General features: G+C 43.4%; 1 protein-coding gene across 5 annotated transcripts in view; it reads right to left on the reverse strand.

The window, feature by feature from the left end:
- Positions 1 to 563: 563 nt before the first annotated feature.
- mast2 (microtubule associated serine/threonine kinase 2) overlaps positions 564 to 15414 on the reverse strand; it is a 124920-nt gene continuing 110069 nt past the window's right edge. For all 5 annotated transcript variants that reach the window (XM_058402407.1, XM_058402408.1, XM_058402411.1 and 2 more), the window contains 21 exons: positions 15026 to 15101; positions 14300 to 14509; positions 12403 to 12504; positions 11189 to 11321; positions 10360 to 10436; positions 10132 to 10265; positions 9836 to 10044; positions 9212 to 9350; positions 8696 to 8828; positions 8441 to 8606; positions 8017 to 8118; positions 7685 to 7807; positions 7426 to 7535; positions 7039 to 7193; positions 6032 to 6315; positions 5717 to 5920; positions 5065 to 5291; positions 4850 to 4972; positions 4631 to 4767; positions 4330 to 4514; positions 564 to 3826 (listed from right to left, as the gene is read on the reverse strand). In XM_058402407.1, coding sequence (XP_058258390.1) covers positions 1890 to 3826; positions 4330 to 4514; positions 4631 to 4767; positions 4850 to 4972; positions 5065 to 5291; positions 5717 to 5920; positions 6032 to 6315; positions 7039 to 7193; positions 7426 to 7535; positions 7685 to 7807; positions 8017 to 8118; positions 8441 to 8606; positions 8696 to 8828; positions 9212 to 9350; positions 9836 to 10044; positions 10132 to 10265; positions 10360 to 10436; positions 11189 to 11321; positions 12403 to 12504; positions 14300 to 14509; positions 15026 to 15101 — 4966 coding nt within the window. In that variant the 3' untranslated portion in view covers positions 564 to 1889. The remainder of the gene's footprint in view (positions 3827 to 4329; positions 4515 to 4630; positions 4768 to 4849; positions 4973 to 5064; positions 5292 to 5716; positions 5921 to 6031; positions 6316 to 7038; positions 7194 to 7425; positions 7536 to 7684; positions 7808 to 8016; positions 8119 to 8440; positions 8607 to 8695; positions 8829 to 9211; positions 9351 to 9835; positions 10045 to 10131; positions 10266 to 10359; positions 10437 to 11188; positions 11322 to 12402; positions 12505 to 14299; positions 14510 to 15025; positions 15102 to 15414) is intronic.

Consider the following 15414-nt stretch of genomic DNA (forward strand, 5'->3'; position numbering starts at 1 on the left):
ACTTAGACGCATTATGGCAGAACGCCAAATGTGACAATAAGACACAAAATGTAAAATACTCACAGGAATCGTGAAGCTTCTGGCTCAAAGCCATCAAGAGCTTTACATGATTTCATACAGACGCAACGTTTCCGAATACACTGTACAGACCATCGTGTGACGGCTAACTTCTCCTCATTAAGAAGATAATAAGAAAAATAAAACAAAAAAAGTTAGCTGCGAACTATAATGGGTTTGTTTTTCCAACTGAGGCTACGAAATGACATTCATGAATACGCAGCAATTAATTCAACATTGCTGGATCAGTTATGAGTCTTCATTGACAAATATCTAACATCATAACAGTGGAAATAAAGCACTAAATGAAAGGATTTGATATTTTGTAAAATGTCAGCACTAACAGGCTAATAAACCCGGTATGATCATGGGAATCAGGAGAGTGCACTTTAACTTCCACAGGCATTCAGGTTGGTGTAAACTCAAATGTAGCCAACATAACATGACAGGTAACAAGGGGTTTAAATGATTGGTCAAACCCCTCAAGACCCCAACAAGCCCTGGGATCTGACTGGACTGTATTTTATTAGTTTTCATTTTCATATGACACAAAGTAAAAAGGGATTGTGCAAATACATCCTTGCCTGCTAGTAATAATCTAAATCAGACACAGCTGAAATGGCAAGGACAGAATGTAATCCAAGATACACTCCCAATACACTCGGATATAAAACTGACACAGAACATTAAATATTCATTTATATAAGCGCACACGTGCACACACGCACACACACACACACACCTCACTCAGTCATTAACAAGCCTGTACAAGTTTTCTGACTTTAAAAGATTAGTGGCAAATATACAGAAAGAACACAGCAAGTTGGTCCAGATCCTAAAAATAAAAACCTTTCAGTTGTTATTATTATTATTAATAATAATAATAATAATAATAAAAAAAGAGAGCAGGGGCTAGAAATAAAAACAAAACATTTCCAATTTGGAGTGCTTTTTCAGTATGAATACAAGCGTTAAAACCAGACGATGCCATTAATATCAGTCCATCATGTTACAATCATCTATACATCAAGCATGTACATGTGGCCAGATGTTTAAGAACACAGATGAACCACGTTTCAGTATAACAGATCTGAATGGGCAGCTACAAGCTAAGAAAACACACGATGAAAAAATGACATTTTAATCACACAACGAATTTAACCTTTTGTTCTAACCTGGGAGACCTGGTACTAACTAACTATTATAGGCTCTGTTGTGGAAATCAACTATAATTAACTATCACTACTGAGGAGTAATTATTCCAGAATGATCAGAAATCAGGCATACATATATGTACAGTACTCAAGCGGTCGTCACTGTAATAGCAACTGATGGAAAATGTCGTGGTGTTTTTCAGCTAACCTAACGCAGGATTTGCCTACATTAAAGAGAAACTGCTAAGCATACGATGATTTTATTGCTGAGATACAACTAACCTCCATCAATGAATGGCAAAGGACTTAAGGGAGGAATTTTAAGTTAATATTAAGGCACCACTAGATCTAAAACAGCAAATAAAGTGAGAAAAAGTGATATTCAAGTGAAAACACACAGAATGTTACAGTTTTTTATCTTTCACATTGGTTTATTTCTAGCCCCATATTTTCTTTTTTTTCTGAACTTAATAAAACAATGGTGAGAAAAGTGGTAAAAGGGGAAAATAAAAGCAATCCAAAGCCCTCACTACATAACAATTCAGCATTGAAGCTGCTGAGCTCCTTTGCTTGCATTTTCTTCTTTCACTTCTTTCCTCTCAGGGTTAGTGTGAAGTATGTGTTTTATTTTTCAACATGCATGCTCGATGAGTTGTCATTTTCTTCTGTGCAGGGCTGCTATGTCTTCTTGCTGGATTTGTCTTGCTGTGTGGAGGAAGTGGGTTTGGCCTGACTTTGGGAATGGGCTTCAGGGCTGGGCCTCTGGGAGGCACTGCTCCTTGGAGTTCCTGGCCTGTCTTGGGACAATCCTGGGTCTGATGAGCAGTCTTTTGGGGTGGAAGGCCTCTTTGAAGCTCCTGCAGTCTCCTGTAACCTCTGCGAAGTTGAAGGTAACTCGGATATCGCAGGGGACTGCTGAGTGGGCAATTCAGACTGTCGCCCTGTTTGGGAGACAGAAGCAACAGATGGAAATGTTTTTTCAGGAGAACGAGAACTGTTCAAACGCGAATCTTTGCTTTTTGGGTGCACCATGTCTGCCTGGGGTCTGGCCTCTTTGCTTCGCTCAGTGGTTTCTTTGGTCCCTGGTATGTTGAGCTTTACTGGCCCTAGCACACTCTTGGCCACTGTGGCCAGCTGGGAAACCACTTTATCCACTCCACTTTCAGCAGCTGTGGAGCTGGAGGAGGAAGAGGAGGAGGAGGCAGCTGCAGCAGCCGCTGCTGCTTGTCTCCGGTTGTCTGCCTCCTTCATCTCCTTAGTGATGCCCCCAGTTGGAGGAGTAGTGGTTTGGGGTTCCCGGGCAGGCACCGTGCTGGGCTCTTGCTTGCTGCTCACTTTGGCAGTTCTACGATCTGGAGGGGGTGCTGAGGGTTTGACAAATGGGTCCTTGCTGACAGTGGTAAATGCGCTACCAGGTGTAGAAAAAGTGCTGGTCAGAGAGCTAGGTTGAGGACCAGGTGTTTTACTGCTGGACACAGAATCCTGAACCTTTCCCCGTCTCTCGCTGGAATTTTCTGGTAGTGCTGAGGTAGAGGCTGCAGAGGGAGTGGATATCAAGGTCTGGGTGGGTTTTTGCTCAGAAGCATTAGCTTCTGTCAATGATGGCAGTTGGGCTTGCATCTGGTTTTGAGCTTGTAGACCTTGGCTGAGCTGTGGGGAGCTGGGCTGAGCCACTGTGGTTGGGGTCAGAGAGAGAGAGGTTAAAGAAGCCAGCCCTGTCCTGATATGTGGGGATCCTATCACACTTGTGGGCCGAAGCACATGGCTAGGAGGGACAATAGTTGTCCTGCGTCCATCCTGGCTATCCTCTGAACCCTCATCTGTCTCATCCTCGGAAGAATCTACTTCATGGATGGCATCCTGCTTCTGCAGAGACTCTCTGCGTTCGGCACGGTCCTGTCGAATAGCTGACAGCTTGTCCTTCAGCTTGCTCTTACCAGGAGCCAGCCCTAACGATCCAGTGGTAGAGTCAGGGCCCTCCTGCCGACCTAGCTTCCGGGCTAAAGGCTTCTGCAGAGTTCCCTTCTCTGCTGGAGACACCCTGCCTCCAAGAAGGGTCTCACTAGCACACTCTTGTAAGCTCTGCAAACTTGGCTCCCGCTGGAGCATCTCCTTCTTAAATTCTGTGTGCGAGATCTCCAGACTGTGCTTGCGACCAGTGCCCACAGGCAACTTCTTATCGGCAGCAGATGAAGGAGAGGGAGACGAGGAGGAGGATGAGAGTGAAGCTGCCAGTTTCTCAGCTGATTGAACACGTTTCAGAAGAGGGGAGCGAGGTGGGTCAGCACTCTTCGGACGAGCGATCTGGCGCACTAGCGGAGGAGAAGAGTGTAGTTTTACAGGAAAGGACTGACCGATGGAAGAGCTCAAAAGTGCATGGCTGGGCAGTGGAGAAGGGGAGCGCTGAGGGGAGGTGCTCTGGGGCGTTGGTGAGGGGGTACGGGCCAGCGGAGACAGAGGAATGTTACCAGCAGACTTGCGTCGAGGGGAGCGGTACTGGCGCTGCAGCTTTGGGGCCAGGCCATGTAGGGAACTGGGCCGGATCTGACCAGAGCTGGCAGGAGAGTTTGGCACACTGGAACTGGGAGAGCTGCTCTGAGATGAATTTCCCCCAACTGCAGTAACAGACAAAAACCACAAACTGTTACAGTATTCTACAAATCACCCAAATGTACTTTCAAATGAAATAATCACACCATAAAAGCAAAATGTCCATGATACTGATGAATAAATTCATCTAAAACAATGTGATGCTGTGATGGGTTATCAGGCTTAATCTCATTCCGTTAATGCTTACTGGATGGTTTGGGATGTGACTGAAAGTCACGTTTGGTGTGAATTCTAGGTAAAAGTGACAAAGAATTTGCTGCCTAATTATAGCTGAATCATTAAATTTATGACCAGACATGCTATACCAATTACTGTACCACAGCGAATGGGCCAACACCTTTACAAATGCATGAGGACAGAATAGAGAGAGTGCATCATTAACAACTTTTTATTACACAACATTAAAGATTTAAGGACCACTTTGTGAGTTCAGAGCATCAATACTCATCAGGAAGAATAAAATGCTCAGATGTGAACACTACATGGTGCAGCATGCTGAACGCTTTACCAGAATGGGAAGAATCCGGTGTGGACCGATAGCCCTGCGTCGGGGAGCGAGGGGACATGTGTGTGGGAGATCCAGGTACACTCTCACCCGATGACACTGAACGATTTAAAGAGGACAAGCTGCGACTGGTGTGCAGGAGGGATGCCTGCTTAGTAATCTTCCGAAATAGGGAGTTCCTCTTCTTACTGCAAGAAAGTCCCCGCATGCACAAAACACACATTTGTAAGTCAGTATAGAGAAAATATTAAACTATTACTCTTCACAACCATAAATAGAAAACGAAAGATATAAGGAACATCACCTGTCCTGTCCCTCTCTTGTCTTGGTCTTCTTGTTGCGCCGAGCCATTTTTGACTTGTAGCTGCTTTTACGAGCTGGACCAACCTTAATGGATGTGTTCTCAAAGGGAGTGGCTGATATAGACACCTTATTTCCACTCTAAATGAAATAAAAGCTAGTTTTAGATTAAACATGTTCAGTTTTCAACAAGAATAGAACATGTACTTGCATTTGTCTGTACCTTGAGAATGAGCTCCACAACCTCGGTGTGAACAAGGCCGTGGACCGGTTCTCCATTAACGTGTGTGATGAGGTCTCCCTCTCTTAGACCTGCTTCATGAGCTGGTCCTCCCTCCTCCACATGCTGAAAAAAGTCGGCAGACGCACTTTAATTAAACACTTATAACAGGATCCAAAAACTCAAAGTGATCTCTATTAGAGGTCTAACTCACTCACCCAGACCATATGGTGTACGGTGTAGATATCAGTGTCTCCCATGTAGACACGGATGGCACGCAGCGTGAAGCCATACTTCTTGCCTGCGCGGTGGATAACGATGGCAGGTTTCACGCTGCAAACAGCCGATGATAGGTCCCTGCTGGGAGATGAGTCCCGAGACGATGGATTGGAGGACAGGGAGTGAGGAGACATGGGGCTGGCCAGAGGAGAGGCTCCATGGTGCTCTGTAGCCCGGGAAATTAGGATTAATAAAATGTAAAATATAAAAATTACACCAAAAAAAAACGTAAAACGTAATATTTTATATGTTGTTCATTTGCAAATTGGAACACGGTAGACTCTCGCATTTAATATTTCCTAATTAGCATTTTTAGCATCCTGTCTCTTTTAAAGAATACGGCAAAGCTACTGGAGTTTTTTTGCACTTTGACCAATATGCTGACAAATTCTTTTCCCTGAAGGTTTCAGTTAAAGGTTAGGCTGATCTTAGACATTAAGAAAATGAAGGAAAGACATTTGCTTGCTTGAAAACAGCTTTATAATAAATGACGAAAATTTCAACCCCATATGTTTTAGCAAACCAATGGAAATAAATTACCATTAAATGCTGAAAGTCCTTTAATTCCTTTGGTCACAGGCGTGCACTCACCTGTAGGAATCATGAGCGACAGTGCAGTGGCCGAGGCTGATTTGATGACCTTGTTGAGTGGCCGTGTCGTGTGTTTCTCTGTGTCTCCTGACAGCAGTCTATGGCGAGCACGACGGACCGCCAGGTCACTTATGGCTTTTGGAGTGGAATTATCTGCTCCTTCACTGCTGCAGCGAGGAGATCCTCTATCCAAGGAATCACCAGCTGCACATGAGACACATTACAGACAGTTAGTCCTAAAATCCTAGTGAGAAGTTTAAGCTATGTGTATCTATCTGTACTATAAGCGTAGTGGATTGCAGAGACAGCACTGACGTGTGAGTGTCCCATGGGTGGCTTGGCTGGAAGTGGAGCCTGGCGTAATAGGAGACTCATCCAGTCGGAGCTCCCTCTCCACTGGGAGTTCTGGGATGGCAGAGGGGAGCTCTTCACTGCGCTGAGCCCTGATTGGAGTCTTCCTGGTGCTCTCCTCCTCAGTGGAGATAGCGAAGCGAGGCATCTCGATGATTGCAGAGCAGCAGCGACGGCGCACCGTTAGAGGGGGGCTGGAGTCGCTCTCAGTGTGTGAAGACTCGGACACTGACAGGCGCTTACGCAAACTGAATATAAATGTACACAAGTTACTGCATAATCCAGGCTCAAAACATAATTAACAATCTTGAAACACAAAACTAAACGATATAATTACATATACCAGTATACCGAGTTTAAGTATTAGCATCAGGATAAAGAGCAAATGCAAAATCTGGAGCTTAAATAAGGGAATCTGTGATAGATAAGGAATCACGCTGTCGGATTTTCATAGTGGTTTTGTGGCTTGACAACAGAATGTGTCATGTCACAGAGACGATCCACAGTGTTTATGGCTTAAATTAAATCTGCGCAGCACTTTTCTGTATTCTGTCCATCAATCCTCCCCAACCACTCCTGAAAATCTGTCTTCCAGTCAATTCATATCTCTTTGAAATCTCCGGGTTTACAGCTTGCAGGTGCAACCTTTTTACAGACCATCTGTATGTATTTTAAATCACACTCCTACCCCCGGTTAAAAATAAGCAGATGGAAACCGTTGCCATGTTGCTTGATAACCCTTTTGTTAACTAACGAGCGAACCATCTTCAATCACACACAAGTGTTCCCTTTTGTAATTTTGCTTTAAAACGTTAGCTATAATGAAAATATTGTGCTGTAGATTATATTTTAATGCCATTTAAGACCTTCATTTTTACTTTGCTCTTTCAAGTATTTTATGAGCCGCAAAATACAACAAACAACACAGCGACTACTGAAACTGCAATAAGATGAAATAAGAGAGTACATACATTTCAGGTGAGCCGACCATCCAGCTACGGTCCCGAGACTTGAGGCTGCTGAGACTGTCGAACCGCTCGCCGCCCTCCTCACTGAGACTGCGTTTAGTGGGTGGAGGAGTCCGCTTCTCCTCATGTAGGGACAAACGCTCCATACTGCTGTACACCTGATCAGGAAACACGGACACGATACACCATGATCTCACTGAACGTGTGTCCATGCAATAAGACAGAAAGGTGTGTTTTTTTTTTTTTAAAGACTCAGCAATAGATTAGGTCTCCGCTGAGAGAATCAGAACTCTATTTCAGTAAAGTGTCAAATATGAAAACTGGGACTGAGCATCCTTAGTGCTTTATATAATTAGCTGATGCCATTAGGTGGGCAAGTGAATTCGGTACCTTGTTAAATCGTGGGGAGCAGGAGGAGAACTGGCGGATCTCCACATGCTCATCGTCGTTTGTATCCTCCTCGTCCTCGGAGTCAACATGGTGATATCTGTCGGAGCGAGCTAAAGAAAAAGGGGAGAAATGCATTAAAAACAGACTCAGGCTGTATGTGCCTATGTGTGTATGTGTGCGAGAGAGAGGGAGAGAAGCGTGCACTTCTTTTTTGACTCCCTTCCTGGTGAGAAAAAAAGTGGCTTATTTGAAGACTCACTGTCAAAGTAGCTGGTATCCTCCTCAGACTCAAGCTGAGGAATAAACTCAGCTTTCTGCCTGAGGAGACTGTTCCAGTCCAGATCAATGAAGAACCTGTGTTGCTTCACCTCAAATGCACTTCCTGAACACACACACAGAGAGAGAGAGAGAGAGAGAGAGAGAGAGAGAGAGAGAGAGAGAGAGAGAGAGAGAAAAAGACAGAGAGAGTAAAGAAAACACAGTAAAGAAAACAGCATCAAAAAGAGCCAAAGACTCAAAGTACACATGATTTTAAATTTAAGAAAAATACTAGCTTGTCAGTCTTTGCATGTGTTATGTATGACCGCAGACCTGTTCCCAATCGCTCCAGTGGGTTTTGTCGAAGCAGTTTAGAGATGAGGTCTTGAGCGTCTGGAGGTAGAGCTTCATCTCCCTCAGGCCACACTATCTCATCTGCAGCAAACATAAAACAGACTCCAAGTGATACACCTGTATGATCAGTGTGGACTAATGACTATCATGGGATCAATATTTTGCCCTTTATCCCAAACATCCTGTACCCCAATACCCTTTTTCCCTTCTCAAGCCTGACCATCTCTATTCTCATGTCATGCCTATATGATCCAACAGCACCTTTACACATCACCACTAATTACATAATGATATCCTCTAAGAAATTACAAACTTCTATTTGAGACCTGTATATATTATCAGGTGATGTACAGGTGATTATACATGGCTGTGTAATAAGTGTAATAGTAACTGTGCCACTAACCGCTGATAACTTGCCCAAACAGCTCCTCTGGGGTGTCTCCAAAGAAAGGAGCACATCCCACCAGAAACTCATACAGGATGACTCCCATAGCCCACCAGTCCACTGGTTTCCCATAACCCTGTCTGAGTATCACCTCCGGGGCAATATATTCAGGTGTACCGCACACCTAGCAGCAAACAGGATGCAGGGCAGATTAGAGAATGGCCACATGAGGGAGGAAGAGAAATGAAAACTCACAGAGGTAAACATCTTTACCTGTTTATCTAAGAACTCGCGTGCATCTTTCTCAATGTGGCCCTCATACAGGTTTGTGGTGAGACTCATAAGGCCAATCTTCGACAGGCCAAAGTCTGTCAGTTTGATGTGTCCCATTGAAGTGATTAGAAGACTGGAGAGGAAGAAAAAGAAAAAGAATCTCAGGCTGCTGTAAAAAAAAAAAAAAAGTGCTGAAGTGGTCTTAAACTTCAGAAAATCTTACAATAAACTATGGAGAGAAATTATGATGCTTAGCAAATTATCATGTGTCTTTTTATACACAGACTGTCTGTGTCTGTGCATCAATCTGTTTATATTTCAGTCTGTGTGTGTGTGTATGTCACAGCTTCTGCCTCTGTTGTGTTTGTGTGTGTGTGTGCACCATTCTCTGCCTGTGTGTCAGTCTGTGTTTATGTCTTTCTTTGTGTTTATTTCTGTGTATGTATCTGTCTTTATGTGTGTGTCTCAGCTTTTGTGTGTTTGTGTATCTGCCCTGTACGTGTGTGTTGAGCTCACTTGTCAGGTTTGAGGTCACGGTGTACAATGCCATAGTTGTGCAGGTATTCCAGTGCCAGTACAGTTTCAGCAAAGTACATGCGTGCCATATCCACAGGCAGAGCACCGATGTGCTTTAGTAGAGTGGCACAGTCCCCACCTGAACACACACAAGAACTTCAGTACTGTTTCCGTCAGCATTTTACTTGACATTCAGGGGTGGACAAATTCATTACTTCTTTCTTTGATGCATCCATCCAATAGTAAAAGCTCCAATCTGCCCTGAAATTAACTACACCAAAAAGCAGCAACTAATAAAACTGACCTCAAAAGTAATATGAGCCACTTATGTGCATTAATCTACTATATGGAAAATTAATCGAGTAGTGACCTGTATGTTGTGACCTGTGTGTGAATGAAAAACTGGGAAAAAGTAATCAGCTTATCATGGGCAAGCAATATGTTTACCGTTGTCTTTAAAAAAAAGACAATTCGGAAATATCGAATATTAAAACATTTTATTGAAATTAATTAAAAAATGGTGCTAGATTTTGGACTGCCATGACATTAATGTGAGATGTGAGCACTTATTTCCCATCACGATGCTTTGTCATTGGGTCTGAACCAAATGAAAGTGCATCTTACCCTCCACATACTCCATGACCATGCAGAGATGTCTGCGCGTTTCGAAAGAGCAGAAAAAGCTGACAACGAATGGGTTCTCTGCAAATGTGAGGATGTCCCTCTCTACAAATGCTTGCTGGATCTGGTTCCTTAGAATCAAGTTCTGCTTGTTGATCTTTTTCATGGCAAACCGCTGACGTGTCTCCTTATGCCTCACCAAAAACACAGCCCTGGAAGAAGAAGTAATCATAATTGATTAGAACATTTTTTTTCCCATATGCGCCTTTATTAAGGCACCTTTTCATGTGACGTCTTACCCGTAAGCTCCGTTACTGATGAGTTTGATGGTCTCAAAGTCCTCTTCTCTCGGTGTTTTGGTCTTAGGCTGAGGCTGAGGCTGAGGCTGAGGCTGAGGCTGAGGCTGAGGCGGCTGCACTGTTGCACCTCGACTCTGAACAGAAACGATTACAGTTCACCTGAGGTTCAGACCCATAAACTGACACTCTATTAAATCACGTCCTTCATAAACCTAGTGCTGGACTCACCTCTGAGGCGTCAGTGCAGCATTCGGTCTCGGGGGTTTCTGAGCTTCCACTGTCATAACTGGTCAGCTGGGCCATTTCTAAACAGAGGACAAGAGGTGATAATGCGTTGAGCCGAAACCCTGAATCGGCTCATCATTCTGCTATATGGTTCTGTGCTAACAAAGAAAACCAGAGAAGACTGTTCTATCACAATATAACTCCTTAGGCTACATAATATTCTAATACTGCCTTAGGCTCTATTCGTGCAATGTATTTGTGTATGCATGTAAATATTAGTGGCTTTAGTATGCATTCTGAATATACAAGCACTAGGATGCTTGCTTTCACTTTGGAGACAGGAGATCATAAGGAGGAAGGTGTTTCAGCCAACATCAGCATTCAGGCTACTGTGAAAAGCTATTGCAGTGTGATAATGTGACCGTGACATACCAGTGAACAGCCCAATAATTACATTTACATTCATGGCTTTTGGCAGACACCCTTTACGCAGGGCGACAAACAAGTGGTAAAGATAAAACTAGCGATAGTTATACTGCAACAAAAACACTGCTGAATCAAATTCTCTGATTTAATACGTCTTAAAGGCTACATTTGCTAAATAACAAAGTCTGAATTTTTATCACCACTGCATGGAAATAAAATTACGGCTCTTCTATAACACCACCACATGCTTGCTTATCACAGCTATAAATATGAAATAAAAATAAGTCTAGTGTGATCCTTACTGTTTCTGTAACTCCACACCTTTGTTAATGAATTCAACAAGCACTAAACCTCTAATAGAAGTCATCTGCCTTAAATGTACCAAATAAGCAGGAATTGGCTCTACCTTCCAAGGGGTCTCTAGTAAGGCCCAGCTGACTGATGATATAGCGAGGGATGTCTGATTTGATTCCCTGGCCTTCTTTTGCATGGCCTTCTGCAGCTTCCAGCAGGTGATAGAACTCCTCAGGATCGAATTCCTATAAAGTACAGAAGAGAGCATGAAAATAAATGATGCAACTATCACAAAGCGTAAAGCACATTCAGACCATACAGTCCTAATCAGCTTATGGTGGATGAGGAAATCTCTCTCCATAGTTAAAGAACATACGAGAAACAACAGTAAAAGAAACACAATAACAAGCGCCATCAAATACACCAGAATAATAAATAATGTCCATATTAAATTGATAACTATTCAACGTACATCTGCCTTCTTCTAAGATTAACTTAGAGAAATTTATTCTATCATTAGCCATGGCTGCAGACACAGCTAGAACAATTAGTGTGCTAAAACTCTCAGCAGTCACAAAAGCAACCCTGACTGCGCCTCTAGTAAGACATTATACTGCATCATTATGAGCAGCAGCTGCACTATTTCCACCTATCGTCAGAGAACTGTTTACGGCATATACGCCATCATCTTCACAATCGGTTTGGTTTGACCATCTGGATCTTTATAGAAATCTTTAATAGGGTGTGTTCTCCGAGATCAAATGAATTACTTGTGTCAAAATCAGCGAGCGTGTGATCATTCAAAACGTTTGTTTTTTCATCATAAGTAAAAAAAATCTTTGTGATCCTTTGCTTGTTTTAATATTCAATTTGGACTGGTCTTGACTTGTGATGGAGGTGGAGAGGTTGTGAACAGCTGTAGAGGCTGCTTAAAGAAAAATTCATTCTGCAGGCTGTCAGGCTCGGTACTACACCCGATCCCTCTCAATACACAAGGCAACACAACCACAGAGCCCAGGGTATGTGTGTGTTTATTGTACTAGAATTATTATACTGTTGTGTAGCAATGAAGAAACGTAAATACATGGAGACACAATAGGAAACAAGTTTATAGATTATGAGAGACCCACAAGGAGAGAACGTTCTGGCAAGGAGGAGTCTTAAGATTAATAGGTTCACAGTGGTTTAGTCTTGGTTCATTGTCCATTTTTCAGGCTGTAGCTGATTCCTTTGCTTCATTAACCACTGAAAGCAGCAGTTAGCATTCAGACTAAGAATAACTGCAAGGTTAATAAAGCATCAAGACGACAAAACATAGATTTTTACCAGACACTCCAGCAGCCGGGCAGGCCGAGCAATGATGATCATCAGCCTCTTAATGAGCTGGGTGACGAAGGTCACCTCCACACTCTCCGAACGCTCATGAGCCTGAGAATGAAAACAGAAAATGAATAGAAAATCACTTTATAATTCCCTTATACTTCTGTTAAGAGGTACAGAATATATTTTCAAACCTTTCTGGTTTTAATAAGTTGCTTAAAAATGTGCTTTTGTAACAACAACAACCTTTTGAGAAAATGTACTGTGGTTTAAAAAGTAGATGGGGAGTGATGGAAAAGGGAATAGTGAGTTGATGAAATGGCACAGAGGGATGTGTAATAGAGTCTGGGTGGTTAATAAACACTGGCTGGACTCAGGCTAATAGAGCTGTCTACAGCGGACAACATTCTTCCCTCCGGGGGATTTCTAATCATCCTCTGAATAATTTATACAGGTAATGAATCCTGCATTGAAGCACACACACACTGAACGGTTTAACCAATAGATTTTCCAGACAGGGTTCACCCAAGGACAGAGGACACCAGGGAACGAGAGAAAGAGTTCTGAAAAACTCGCAATCTGCCCTAGGGGGTATGAGGTCAGGAGCACATTCTCAGGATTCATCAGAGGCCAGGTATCATGGTGACAGGTCAGTGGAACGACTAGATTGGTTCCTGTGGTTTCTAATGATGACGCTGTTGGAAACTGAACTATAGCAATTGGTAGCAATTGGTCATCTAGAAAGAGATGGGTGTCTTGGGTCATCCTCACTATGACCTTTACTACCCGCTGAATGAAAGACAAGACAATAGAAAAAAACCTAAATGCCACCTTAATCTGACAGACTGACACTTCCACAAAAAAATGAAACTAAATTTTTTAACTAAAGTATAGCTTAAGTATGCAAAAACCAAAGTTAAACAAACCACGTCAATCCTCAGAACTCAATCCCCAAATCCCAGACAGCCGGATCTGCCAGAATCCAGACCAACAAATCCAGCACAAGTCACGCATCCATTCCACAAATCCATTCTGAGAAAACATCAACACCGGACTCAACTGTAAGATCCGTGCTATACTGAAGATTTCTCCATACCCTTCGCTCCAAAATCCGCTGAAGGAGTTCTTCTTCCTCAAGTCTCCTCTGCCACGAAACGCGTGCCATCCTCACACTGAGAATGAGCTTGAGTGCACGTTCCTGTACACACCTGCCCGAGAAACGATTCACACAGCAGCCTTCCCCACCTGTCACTCTTGTTCACCCCAACCCAAACAAGCCAATTAGCCTGGGCTAGGTGATGTCATCCTCGCTCGCCTACAGCCCACAACAGAGCGCCTAGGTGGGTGTGCATGTGTGTGTTAGCATTCTGCTGCCTCGAGATCAGCGTAACACAGCCACCACTGATGCGCTGGTCAGAAATGGCCAACCAAAAGAGCGGATAGTCTGACCGCATCTCTCCTCCTCCTCCTCCTCTCTCCATTTCTCCATCCTTGTACCCCTCCTTTCGCTTGTTTAGGAGAGTCATCCGTCACCAGCGGAGGTTACTGAAGTGTGAAATTAAAATCAGGGAGGTGCTTCCCCCATTCCCAACCATACACACCCTGCATATATAGACAGTGACACACAATTACACACACACACACACACACACAACGTGGATCTGCATAGGACCACTGGGAGCGATAAAGCTAGTTAAAGCCCCTATGATTCTATCACTGACATAATCAAGACATCAGCAGTGTGTCACATGATGGATGTATGGCAGGTGACCACCTGTGCCGGCAGTACTGCATGCTCATGACGACATCACTATGTCTGTACTGTAGAATGTAGTAAAGCCGAACAGAAACTTCTTAGATTTATGACAATGAAAGGCCATGCATCATATCCATCAACACTCACATCCTGCAGCAGTTTCTCCAGGTTCTCCTGCAGCTCATAAAAGTAGCGGGAGGTGATGAGGCCCTCGCGCGATTTCTCCAGGCAGTCCCGGGACAGCTCAATCACCTGGTGGTGGATGAAGCTCAAGACACCATCTGCCAGATGCATGACCTTCTCTGGCGCTGAGGAGGACAGGAACTCGGCCAGACGCACCTCCATCTGAGCCGTGGCCTACGGGGAACATGAGATAGTAATTGTAAACACAGCTTATCATAACCCATAACATCATTACTTCATAACACATATGCTGGCATTTACATTTCACAATGATTCGGTTCGATATAGCAAAAATAACTCTGCTTGGACTCCATCTGTCACAACAAATGCTGGTGAAGGTGTTGTATGCTGTGTGAAATACACACAGCTGCAGTGATCATGGCCGCTGACCTGTGCTCTCTGGTATGAGCTGCTTCAGTCCAGATCACCCTTAAGATGAATTTTCAGTGAATCTCAAAGATGATATAAAATATTAAAAAAAGATGTTATGGTAATCTGTTGCACTGACAAAGACCTTTAATCCCTATTCATTTCAGTCACACTGGCTTTAAGGAGTTTATCCATTTCCAGTGTGTGTGTGTGTGTGTGTGTGCGTGTTCTTGTTCCATTTCAATTAAATTCGGCTGCCCTGACATTTGAATCTAGTTATAGATTTTAATATTACACCGTCATCCTCTAGATATGGCTCACCTTTGGGAAGCGCTCTTTGTAAACATGGTTCATCATGACGATCTCATGGTCAAAGGATATGGGAGAGCGGCCAGGGCTAAATGTTAAAACAAAAAAAGACAGATTAAAATTCTTCATAACACAAATATGCAGGGCTATATACAGCTCCTAACAATGAAAACATTTCTACAAAGGCTTCTGGCAGTAGAGAGTAATGGGCATGTTTATGTGAATAGGTGTGTGTGTGTGTGTGTGTGTGTGTTTGTATGTGCGGTGTGTGTTCATCTGTATGTATCAGGGGTGTTGATGAGCTCTCTCTGAGTCACACTCATGAGCGGAGAGAAGTTGGTCATGTGACTGTGTGGATGAGGTCATGCTTTTAGTCATCCATCGACAGCTTGCCTGGTCTA

The sequence above is a fragment of the Hemibagrus wyckioides genome, linkage group LG11 (assembly GCF_019097595.1).
Source record: "Hemibagrus wyckioides isolate EC202008001 linkage group LG11, SWU_Hwy_1.0, whole genome shotgun sequence".
Classification (NCBI taxonomy): Eukaryota; Metazoa; Chordata; class Actinopteri; order Siluriformes; family Bagridae; genus Hemibagrus; species Hemibagrus wyckioides.